This window comes from Podarcis gaigeae (assembly GCF_964106915.1).
Source record: "Podarcis gaigeae genome assembly, chromosome: 12".
Classification (NCBI taxonomy): domain Eukaryota; kingdom Metazoa; phylum Chordata; class Lepidosauria; order Squamata; family Lacertidae; genus Podarcis; species Podarcis gaigeae.
This window is the reverse complement of record NC_139688.1, coordinates 46,632,269-46,645,115: the sequence shown is the minus strand read 5'-3', so window position 1 is coordinate 46,645,115 and position 12,847 is coordinate 46,632,269. Positions and strand designations below refer to the sequence as shown.

At 41.1% G+C, this 12,847-nt stretch overlaps 1 protein-coding gene across 5 annotated transcripts in view; it reads right to left on the bottom strand.

Moving 5' to 3' along the window:
- The window catches only part of NEK11 (NIMA related kinase 11), a 79,833-nt gene that overhangs the window by 41,627 nt on the left and 25,359 nt on the right, over positions 1 to 12,847 (bottom strand). For all 5 annotated transcript variants that reach the window (XM_083705840.1, XM_083705842.1, XM_083705839.1 and 2 more), the window contains exons 3-6: positions 6,033 to 6,198; positions 5,377 to 5,495; positions 2,302 to 2,366; positions 231 to 357 (exon numbers count right to left, since the gene is read on the bottom strand). In XM_083705840.1, the coding sequence (XP_083561966.1) occupies positions 231 to 357; positions 2,302 to 2,366; positions 5,377 to 5,495; positions 6,033 to 6,198 (477 nt within the window). The remainder of the gene's footprint in view (positions 1 to 230; positions 358 to 2,301; positions 2,367 to 5,376; positions 5,496 to 6,032; positions 6,199 to 12,847) is intronic.

Sequence of the window (12,847 nt, the reverse complement as noted above, 5' to 3'; positions counted from 1 at the left end):
ACAGCCACACTCAAAGGATAAGCAGACATGTCCTTGAATACATTTATTTTTGCAATAGATACATTTCAGCAACATGGAAGCATATTTATTCAAATAATTTCATTTCTTCAGAGAAAGGAGAGATAAGCACACAACCTAAGCAGAAAGTGACCTAGAAGCCAGTGCTGTCTCCAGCATGATTGTTACGATTAAATGAAAGATTCGCGTGAAACAGAACGCTGCATGCTTACCAGATATCTGACTTTGTGTCGTAACCCTGGTGTTGCAGGGCCTCGGGACTCATGTAGAAAGGCGTCCCAGTAAAAGTAGTTGCTAAATCACAGGATCCCATCAAGAGACGAGAAACACCAAAGTCCCCTTGAAAAATATTTTGAAATATAGTTACTTGAAGGAAAAACGGGGGGGGGGGGGGGACAAAGCTAAATGACATATTCTAGCCTGTGCCATTTTATATCTATTTTAATTATATGTGCAGCTCAGAGAGTTCATAGGCATGGGCAAATCTTCTCACTTTTGGTTCTCTCTATCTCTCACGTTACCGGCCTTAAGGTCAGTCCTGCACACTTCCACATCAGTTTGCAATTTATTTATTTTTACAATGAAGTCCTCATAAAAATCAATCAGCATTTTAGTGCAATTCCCCCCCCCCCTAAATATAGTACATTTTCCAAAGCAATTTCCCTAATATAATGTATTATTGTACATTATTTTCAGTAATATATGCTTTATGCCACTTTATCCTAGCATATTCCTTTCCGTACACATTACTTGGCTAGGGAACTGCATTGCAAAATTCAGAGAAGTGCCAATTTGGATTATTTTGGCTGCTGAGTGGCAGTGACTATCTAGGGTTAATTTTTCTGTTATGTTAGCATAGTGGGCACTATGCACCTTAGGAATAAAGAAATATGTATAAGCAAATTGTAAAAAAATAAGTATTCACATTTGCTGTTGATGGTTGTCACATGATTACATGCACCTGAATAGTTACAAGCACTACACAGGCACAGTGTGACCCAGTTCACACAAACCATGGCTTAGTGCAGATGCACAAATGTGCAGGTTCCCAGAGAGACCATGGCTGCTTTGCTCTTCCTTGGGTCCCGCTGCTGCTGCGCTGCTGTGAGCTAAGCCACGGTCTGGTTTACCATGTTGGCCAAACCTGATCTTGCGGTTTGTTTCACTCTAAATCAGGCTTCCTCAAACTCAGCCCTCCAGATGTTTTTGGCCTACAACTCCCATGAACCCTAGCTAGCAGGACCAGTAGTCAGGGATGATAGGAATTATAGTCTCAAAACTTCTGGAGGGCTGAGTTTGAGGAAGCCTGCTGTAAACCATGAGCTATAACCAAGGTTTATTCTATGGTTTAACATTCATGGTTTGTCTGGAGTGAGGCAACATGCTAAACATGGGTTTGGACAACATGCTAAGCCAAACCATGGCTTAGCTCACAGCAAGCCAGCAGGAGGAGGACAGGAAGAGGAGCAAAAGAGCTGTGATCTCATTTCCAGGAGCCTGCAAATTTGCGCTAAGCCATATTTTGGCGTAGCGTTATGTGCGAATTGAACCTATGAGAGGTAACTGTGGAATGTACACTGGATTCAACTATACAGTACAAAATTTGATGTAGCCAGAAATCATTTCCATGGCACACAGACAAGCCACATGAAACTTATTTAATGGGGCAGAGGTTTCACTGGCCTGTATGAGGAGCAATAAGGCTGCATCCCTCCACTGATCTCTCAATGCGTAACTACATCCAACATCTGCATTACCATTCATATGCAATGCTCTGTTACACCCAGGCATTGTACAGATATAACCAGACAAAGATAAGCTTTCCAAAACTTCTGAATAGCATAGGCATCATTATGTCATATATTAATTTTTTAAAAAAGATGGGCTGCAACAGAAAAAGATGGACTGCAACAGAAAAGTACCATTTTTAAAATTGAAAGAGGGGCATAGATAAGGAGCGGGGAACCCGCTCCCTGTCCCAAGATGCTTTTCTCGTCAGTCAAGCTCTCATACCAGGTGTACTTGGCCAGGAGAAATGCTTTGGAAGACAGGGGCAGGTTCTGCACTCCCTGCACCCAAAAACCTTGGCTACTGGCTGGGGTCCCATCTGGCATCTGCCCTGGGCCCATTTTTGCTGGTGCTCTACTGAGGGCTAGGACAGCTTGGAGTCTCTGTTTAAGTTTCCTGCAATGTCCTGGAGCACCCCCAATGCAGCATCATTCCATGGCACTGTGCAAGCGGAAATGTTACGCAATAATAAAATCACATTGAAAAACATCTTACCAATTTTAAGAAGGTTGTTTTTCAAAAAAATATTCTTCGCTTTCAAATCTCTGTGAAGTATTCGCCTGAATATGAAGAGAAATGAAACTATTTTAGTAGGATGAAAAAGTTAATAGCACATCTTACAGTCTTTTATTGTGAAATGTACTCTTTGCTCCTAATCACCTAACCTTGAAGTGCAAATGACACTTGTCAGGGGTTCAGAAGGAGAGACACAGGAGGGGGAGCAAATGGAGAGTGAGGAGGAGGAGTACGAGGGGGGCGCAGGCAGTGACAGTGGCCAGAGTTATTCCACAAGCCTCTCTAGCGAATCGGAGGACTCACAGAAGGGAGCGCCGGTGGCCAGAGCAAGGGAGATTCCAAGGGAGAAACCTCAAGAGGGAGGGGCCAGCGGGGAGTCTCTGAACAGCAGCTGGAGATCAGGGCCAGCGTCTCCACCAGAGCGCAGTGGGGAGGGGGAGTCCCAGGAGTCGGGACCAGTGTCCTCACCACCAGAGGGAGGAGAGGAGTCAGGTTTGGCAACACCCACATCAGGAAGCGGGGAAACGGTCAGAAGGAAAGTCACCGGCTGGGCGCGCGCGCCAAGTTCAAATGTACAGGAGCGCGGCACAGCGGGGAGCCCGGGAAGGGAGCCAGGTCCTAAAGCCCGCCGGAGGGAGGGGCAAGACTCAGGAGGCTCCGCGTCAGAGGAGTCCAGGAAGGAGGGAACCCCAGAGGGCAGAAGGACCCAACGCAGGAAAGAGCAGCGCAAGAGGTGGAGCCAGGCTAGAATCTTAAACTGGTGTGGGTGGAGCAGTGAGTCAGAGGGGACTTAGCCGGTCTAGCGTTAAGACGTGGGCCTGCGCGCCCAGAGCTTGGAAATGGAAACTAAACTTCAATAAAGACTTTTGTATATAATATCCACTGGGCGTTGGTCCTCTGTGAGCTGGGACCTAGCGGCAGTCCTGACAACACTGAACACATTTACTATCGTTGGACATACTTCCAAGCAAACATGTATAGGGCTGAGCAGCATGTCAAATATACTTCCAAATATTGGCCACCAGAAACCCCTACAAGAAAGTGTGTCTAACATGAATGAATTTATTATTTCGGTCACAGACCAGTTCCAGCCCACATACAATATCAAGGAAGTCATAAAGCACGATAGGGATACATTTGAATTTGCAATTAAGTATAACAGGGACAATACAGATATAGCAACAGTTTAAAAATATATAAATTAAAACTTAGTCACCAAAATATAACCTAAAATTATTATTTAAGGCCTTAATCATTATGATAGCACAGCTTGTTCCCTAAGTTTTATTGCAAACGCACATAATTTGGCTACCCTTAGCGTTATCTCAGGATCCTTGTCCTCTACCAGGGATTTTAGACACTGAAGTTTGGGTTCATTTGGAGATTTTTGCATAGCAGGGGTAATATATACCGAGCGTATTCCACACAAAATCAACCGGAAACTGCATTTTAATCATAGTTTGAGAAGAAAGACTGTTCCTGTGAAACTGTGAATGAAAGGATCTATATACACATTTAGCATGTGCAGTAGTATCTTCTTTGCTGCCAATCACCATAATCTACCAATTTCATACAGTGATTAATCACAATGGAGCAGCAGATAAAAATGCAGCCCTTTGCCATTACGGATCTGTTTCGACTGAAATTAACAGGACAGCCCACAAATGCAATAGCTTTGTGAGCCCTAGTTAATAGAGATTGGAGTTTGCTATAGCACAACATGTAGTGGAGACAAGCAGGCAGAACACAAGTCTGAAAAGGTGTGTGTGTGTGTGTGACTGGGTTCCAACTTCTGATTTAGCATGGAGCACTGTCAGAAAGAATAATCAGGGCCCACAGGAGACACAGGAACAATGGACACTGTAAGAGGCTGTGATATTTACTACCGTATTTTTCGCTCTATAAGACGCACCAGACCACAAGACGCACCTAGTTTTTAGAGGAGGAAAACAAGAAAAAAAATATTCTGAATCTCAGAAGCCAGAGGTGCAAGAGGGATCGCTGCGCAGTGAAAGCAGCAATCCCTCTTGCTGTTCTGGCTTCTGGGATAGCTGCGCAGCCTGCGTTCGCTCCATAAGACGCACACACATTTCCCCTTACTTTTTAGGAGGGAAAAAGTGAGTCTTATAGAGCAAAAAATACGGTACTTTCATGGCAGATCCTAAACCCCAGAACATTATGATACTCCTGAATCTTTGTTGCTCTGGGAACTTTCTCTCTCTCTCTGTCTCTCTCTGTCTCTCTCTCTCTCTCTCTCTCTCTCTCTGTCTCTCTCTCTCTCTCTGTGTGTGTGTGTGTGTGAGAGAGAGAGAGAGAGAGAGAGAGAGAGAGAATAATTCAGATTTTAAAATTGCGCATCTGCTCTTCAGCAGTATACCCTCTTTTTATTTGGCTCACACTGAATAGCTGCAAATATGGCCCAAGCCATTTAGGGCTCATAGTCAATGCTAGCACCTTGAGTTGCACATATAATAGCATTTCTATGCTTTCTCTGATAACAGTGTGCACCAAGAAATCCAAGACCTGAAATGTACATATTAATTATTAAAGATGCTCGCAATTAAAAATGGATGATGCAATAAAAAAATGAATATGGAAAAATAAAATTGTTGAATTGGCAGCATGTGACCGGGATAGTACTATTAAATAGTGGTCACCTTGAAACCATCAAAAGGTGTTTAAAAATTCATTGCTTCAGTCACTAAAGAATTAAACAATCATTTTTAGAAAATTTAGTGGTTCATATGATCAAAAGTATCTTTTAAAATAACCCATGGGGATTTAAATATTTTCTTGCCCTGTTTTGCAAGAATGATGATGGTGCTGAGAATTCTGGGAACGGTACTACTCTGCGTGGAACTTAAAAGTCAAAACTTGAAAAATATACTCCCATCCATGACACATTAATAGTCCTATTCCAGGCGGCGAAAGATAATTTTTTATCAAAGGTAAGTAAAGGCTAGTCAGCAAATTTTAATTTTCACTTTAATATTAGCAAGCAAGAGGTGCAAAATGTGCTTAAGTTTATAACCATTTCAAAGCAAATGACTGTACCTTTCATGCATGTAGTTGACTCCAAGTAACAACTGTATAAACCATTCTACTATTTGGCTTTCAGGAAATACTTTGCCAGCTTCTTTGTACTGCTGAATGTTAAAGTCGAGGTCTCGACCCTGAAATGCAGCAGCAAATTTACAATCAGAAATAATAAATTGCAACTTCATTAAAATTAATGGGTGGGAACTGCTATGAACCTGAACAGAGCTAAGATCCCTCCAGTTTGATGAAAAATGTTTCAGGGCTGAAACTGTGGTTAGTACATGTTTCTGTAATAGTTTTAATAACACAGATGTTCTACGCAAATCAAAATATTATCATGAAAGCTTTCCTTTTAAGTCCAAGGCCAAAAAACCAAACCAAACCAAACTAATAATCACAAGATTTGTGGTGCTAATTATTATGAGGTTGCCAAGGTTCTTATGCCCAGCCAATAAAGATTGCCTTGTGAACCCTTGCCTCCTAGCCTGTGGGTTTTTGCAGGTCACCAGCATATCCATGATAGAGATGGCACTATCCTGGTGTGCAGAAGACCATCATTAAAGCTACAACATGTAAAAACCCACCACCAAATTATTTCTATGCAAAATTACACACATTTCCCCATCCACTTTTTAGGAATCTACATTCGGCAGAAGTAAATGAAGTCCCACCTCACAGTATTCAGTGATGATGCAAAAACTCTCTCCTTCTACAAAGCTGGTATAAAATTTGACAATGGCTGGGTGGTCTAGCCTGGACAGCAACTGCGCTTCTAGATTTGCCTCAACTGTTTCATTAGGCTTGATGTCTCCCACGGAGATCTCTTTCAAAACTTTCCTGTTGATAGAAAAAGAGAAGGAAAACATAATGTGGATTGCTTTCACACTAGCCCTTTTCTCTGGGATTGCTATTTTTCGTTCATGTGCTTTTTATAGAGGATACCCTTGCTGTCTGATTCTCTACAATACATTTCTTCCATGCTTTAAATTGTGATAATTTCTTAAACAATAGAATACCTGTCTGAACAGGCAATGTACTATCAAGCCCTTTCTGGGGTCTTGTGCGCTTAATTTAAAGTTTATGGTTTGAAGGTCCTATCAGTTTTATCACTTTTGTCAGTTTCTGACTTCAGAAACACAGGAAGCTGCCTTGTGATGAGTCAAATCATTGGCTCATCCAGCTGAAAATTGTCTACACTTAGTTTTGTGAAGGATTGTGAAAATAATATGATTCCCCACCCCCCCATTATGGCAGTAAAACCAGCAATTGTTGTTATTCTCCATACATGAAATACATTCATTAACAAGAAAAACCGGATTTTTAAGGACTCAATCAAAGTTTAAGTTGCTAATTCTGAGCAGTGAGAATAAATGCTTACTGGAGAGAACCTGTAATATGCTAAGGAGATTAACTGTGCAGCAGAATTCTTATCAAGGCAGATGGAAATATGGACTTAGAAGAATTTGTGGAAAGAAGTAGAGCTGCATATGGCAGGTAGCTCTTTCAGGAATTATACGCCTTAATCTTCAGGAAAGCTTTTTTAAAAAATTGTTCAGATGATACTTTACTCCAAAAAGACTGAAACATATATATCCCGCGGTAGGTAACAAATGCTTGAGAGGTGGGAAGATAGTAGACATACTGCATGCTTGGAGGGTGGGGAAGAGGTGTACGTTTATTAACAGGTTCTGGGAATTAGTTTGGAGAGTATTAAAGAAATGACAAATTATTTTGCTTCGTTACATCAAAAAGAAAAGAAAAGAAGTAAACCAAGAGGATAAAGAGCTGCTTATTTATTTACTTAAGGCTCCCAGAATGGCAATTCGCTAAAAACGGAAACAAAATGTATCTTCAAAATAGGAAAGGTTGCCAAGCTAGTAAACGTTTTATTGAAAAGTGCTCATTGTACTTGCAAATGCACAGCTTAATGTGAGTTCTGTAACAGATAATCAGAAACATTTACTATGTTTCTCTTGAGTAGAGCACACATGATTTTTTTTAAGAACCCAACTCAGAAATAAATATATATTTTTCCTGTGCAAACATTATTAATGGTTTGTTAGTTATTTAATGAAAGGGCAGATAAAGAGCCAACCAAAATTTCTGCTAAGTAGAAGTTTAGCAAAAGAACTGCAGACTACAATTTCCCTATGTATTTTAATCAGGCAAATAATCATAACATAAAGGATAATGCTGCTTTATATCATAGTCTGATGAGTTTATGTATGAAATATTATACTGTACTAGGGTTTTAGAAGAGTAAAGCAATATATTTTCAATATTTTAAATCAATCAAAAGGTAAATTTCAGCTTAAGTTGTATGATGAGATCATTTCATATTTTAAACACCGCTCAGTTATACAATCACAGCAATAGAAATAATAATAAAGGAAGCACAAATGATTTGTTTTGAAAAAATGAATTATCATAAATCCCTGTAAGGTATTTCCTTACAAACATCACACATCAGTTACCCAGCAACAGAGCATACATTTTCTTTCTTTTTATGCATACATCTTGCCTAAAACCCTTCTGGAAATCCTATAATAAAACATGGAATTTGCTTGTCTACATCGTTGCAGACTTGCTCAGCGCTGTTAAAATAGGTAATATCTACAGCAATCTTCTCATCTTTGACTTGACACCATGACATTTCTTATTCCTGCTCCCAGATCATGTCACTAAACTGTCAAACAAAATGAGTCTTCTTTAAATATCACTTAATACAAGATCTTTATGCACCAAAAGACAGCAATGAAAACCTGACACACCAGGACAACTTGTCACCTAATTCACTCAAGTGATTTGGATGCTGCCATCACCTGTCAAACAACATGACAAATGTTTATCTTATTAAAATTCTATCACAGGATAGCAAATCAAGAGTCTGTACACTTATAAATTAGCCCACAGTTTTCTGCTCCACAATGGTACTTCAATACCAAACTGACAGCTTGTACTATCACCAACTGGAAAAAGCATTGTTATGGTATCAGAATTGTAGTTACTTCTACATGCAATCTGGGACAGATGGCATAGATAGTTTTATGGGGTAGCTTACTTCTGTTGTGTCTTGAAGCAGTAGAATATCCCAAATACTTATATTGTCTCAGGAGAACACTTTTTAATCTGGTTCCCTGGACCATTTTTTGCCTGTAAAACCACACAGAACATTTTTACTGTTTACACTAATCAGAAACTAAGACATAAGACAGTTGTTGAGGGTCTTTTTTCTAATTCAGTGCATCGTGGAGTGTCCCCCAATAAAGCCATATGTGTGGCATATTGCTTGAAAACGGTGTTGAATTTTTTTTTGCTACTTCAGTTGGTAAACATTGGTCACATCTGTACTATACATTTAAAACACTCCTACACTACTTTAATTGACACCACTTCCCCCAAAGAATCCTGGGAAGTGTAATCTGTTAAGGATGCAGACCTCACTGAGCTAAAATTTCCAGCATCCTTAACAAAGTACAGTTCCCAGGATTCTCCCTATCTGTTAAAGTGACACAAGAATGCTTTAAATAAATGCTGCAGGTGTGACAGTTGCCCAAGGCAAAGAAAAGGTAAAAAAACCCCACCCAGTTTGTAAAAATCAGTTCCTTTTCTTGGGATTCCCCCCCCCCCAGGTGCTTTTGTTTTCCCCTGAGGTGCTTTAGTTTACAGAAATAAAACTGTAAATGTTAAGTGGCTAAAAACTGCAGATGTTGTTCACTACCACATACGTAGGTGACAATAAATTAGAAGAATTGCACCATAGGTCTACTTCTGTGTAAATTCTCCAATTGAAAGTGCACCTAGTTCAACTCTGTTTTTTCATATGAAGTTAAATATTAGTGGTTTCATTTATTTGTTTAAAACATTCACAGGCTGCCTTTTAATAATCACAAGAATAGAAAAACATATTATAACAAAAGTCCTCCATCCGTTAATAAAGCCAGCAGTAATGAAAGCACACATTCAGCCCAGAAGTAAAATACAATTTGTAACTATAACTGCAAAATATCAGCAGCAAGAAAAAACATTAGATAATACAAATAGGAAGGACAGAACAGCTTTCAAGTGTGAGAAATCGTGTTAGATCTTATGGAGCACAAGAGCTCTCACCTGAAATCAATGGGAATCTCACCCCTAAGTCAGCACTGCTTCTCTGCCACCGACAGAGGTGGCAGAGCGGCTGGTGCAAGTGGCAGGTATGGTGACACTGGGGGCAGCTGCAGGGCAGTGTGGCACTTCTCGTTTCGCCTCAAGGAGCAAAACAGGATGTGCCGTTCCTCATAGTGAAGGATGTTATTACTCTGCTAAGGTCCAAAAACCATCTTTGGCCAAGGGAGAAGACGACAGATCAATGAATACGCTACACTGTAAAGTATGGACACCAGACCTGAAATCCAAACCAGCCAACCAGGCTTTACTTGGGCTTGAGTTTGCAGAGACCTTGGCTTGGTATATATCTTTTTAAAAAGAGCTTCAGCACTACTGAAACATCTTCTAACGTTTTGCTGAACAACTACTGGGACTTTGGGGCACTTGGTAGCAACAAACGCTGGTACATACTGATACGAAAGGGGGGGGGCATGTCTTCTTCACCTTCTTCTTCACTACAATATATCCATTTATTTCCAATTGTCAATGTCAAAAGGGACTAAAATCTATAAAATTCATAGAAAATCAACGTGCCAATTTGCTCAATTTCTCTAGGACTCCATGACACCTTCCCTGTCCTCCATAATCCCTCAAACAAGGTGTCAAGACCCTAATCCTGTCAAATCACTCTGCCAAACCTTTCCTCCAGGCAATGCCAGTACATGGACCATTGTCTTCTCATCACCGGTACTCAGGATGTGCTTATCTGCGCATATCTCCAGCTCTGCATATCCCCCCTCCCTCCTCCATATGTTAATCCTGTGTAACCCAACCTCTTCTTAATGTATTCATGATGTAATCTGTGTAACCCAACCTCTTCTTAATGTATTCATGATGTAACTGGGGTGTGTTTTGCACTGTATTCTGGGGCATGGAGGGAAGTTTCAAAAGTTCATGTCACCCCTTTCTCGCTGTTCAATCTCGCCTTGAACCTGTTGCGCAATAAACTTGGATCTTCTGCAGCTTGCTCCTGTCTCCGGCTGAGCTCATTTTCCTCCACAGGGACCCGCGGACTTAGTCTGACGAGCTGGGTGGCAGAGCAGCCTCGCACCCAGATTTTACTGTAACAATACTATATTCAATGCATTTTCGGGTAAGAAGCAAATTGCTTCTCAGAAAAAACTGTGTGTGGTGTGTATGCACACACCCTTCAATAGCTTTCCAAATATGAGCATGACTAAAACCATGAAGCACCAACAACTAGTGTGGGGGCACGAGCAGATTAGACTTGAGTACATGTAAATACATTTGGTGAAACTGGGTTCCTCGCATGACGGCCCAGCGCCAGACCCAGGGGCAAGAAAGGAGGAAAGGCGGCAGCAGCACCGCTGTGCCTCTGCTGGGCTCCAGCGCATGAACAAGCTGCAGAGGCAGCTTCCTTGCATGGTGGCAACACTTGCCCTGCCCCAGGCACCCGCAGCCTACACTATGCTGCTGCAGTGTGGATTTGTCCCCTCTTTGTACTCTATTGAGTAAGTGAGGATTGTTTCTACTTCAGTAAAGGAGGTCTAGGGACCAGCACAGTTTTCCTACATTGCAGAGGGTGAGAGGCATTCTATAGCTATGGCTAAGCACTCTACACACCCTTTCTTTTTTTCTTGGGGCGTTATGCTACTGATTTATTATTTGCTTGACTAAATAAAAAACAAACCTTGTAATGCAGCTCTGCTTTGAGATCTGGAATTGTCTGAAACAGTAGAAATACAAAAGGACAGAATGCTGTCGATCACTGTCAAACTCATCTCTGCAGCCAGAAGTGATGGGCAGTTAGCGCAATAAAAATCAGAGATCAAACTAATAGGAAAGGAAGGGCAAAAAGGAAGCCGAGAATGCTCCAAGAGAACGCTCCCTTAAGATAAATGGCATCTGGCCTATATAAGCAGTACACTGCATCTGCCCCTGCCTCAAAGCTCAGAAGACTGCGCGGAGCGTATGCTAATATCCCAGGGAGAGACAGTCATTGCCAAGTTCCATCTGCAGCAAACTCTGCCAGTGAGGTTCCTTAGAGGGTCTTCCATCCACATACTCACCCAGGACTCCTGCCTTGGTTTATTTGAAAGCTTTATTTAAATGAATGTAGAACACACAGTTCTTTTAAAGACACAAGGGTATTATTTAATAAAACAGCGAGCACTGCTGCTACCTACAATGTGTTGCAAAATAACTGAAGGGCTTTGAACTCTCACTGTCACATGCAACAGATGATTGTATAGCCAACCTTTTAACCATCCTGCAAGCAAGCTAACATTCAACCCCAGTTTACAGCAAGGGTGCCAAACACAAAGCAGATAAGGTATCCAAACACAATAGGAGGAAATTCTTTATCAAAAGAAATGTTTAATGTGTCTTGGCAAACACTGCTTGGGGAATCTTTTCTATTACACCCCTTAGCAAACTTAGGTGAGCTGTTGTAGAATAATGATTCCAAGCCATTCTTATCAAGCAGTATTAAGCCCTTTCTTCAATAAAGAGCTTCCTAGAAAATGTCTAGGCAACCTGATGTGATGTGGGATTGACAGTGAAGTGGGATTGAGGATTGGAGTAATCATTCTGTGATATTATGGCAGTGGACAAAGCTGTATTCTAACTTTTGAATTATTATTTTTTAGGAAATGTGCTGAGAACCATATCTACTGTAAAGCCATCTTTTTTTTTAATCTTGGATTTTTCTATGATTGCTATGGATCCTATTTGTGTGCCATCAAACCTAAAGCTCAGAGCAGTAGACCCTGCACAAAGTCATTGATACAACCTGGGATGCCTTACCGTGCAGTCCTGGTTAGGCACTGTGACCCATAATTGAAAGCACAGGTAACACTCCAGAAAAATACAAGTACCCCAGAAAAGCCAGCTGTGTTGAAGTACATAGTGGATGCTTTTCAGACAAGATGGATGAGCAAAATCTAGCCAAGGCTGAACCACCTAGAGATCTCGGCTGTGGGAACCAGGGGCACCGAAGCAGTGGCGGATCCAGTAAATCAATTGATGGAGAAATAATCCAACAAAGATTATCAGGGAGCTGAAGCATCTTCCCTATGTGAGAAGGGTGCAGAGTTTATAGGGGAGGGCAATGTGGAGGATTATAAAACGTTTTAACTTTCAAATGACATGGAGAAACGTAAATAGAGGTTTTTCTCCCACTCTAGTCAAAATAAAACTTGGGTTCATGACATCTAGTGAAACTGGAGATTCGGGACAGATGAAAGGAAGTACTTCAGTACTGCAGAAATTTATTTACAGACTCTCCTTCCTTGGAGGTTTTTAAGCAGAGGTTGGGTGGCGATCTGTCATGGATGCTTTGGTTGAGTTTCCTGCATTGCAAGAGGTTGGACCAGAT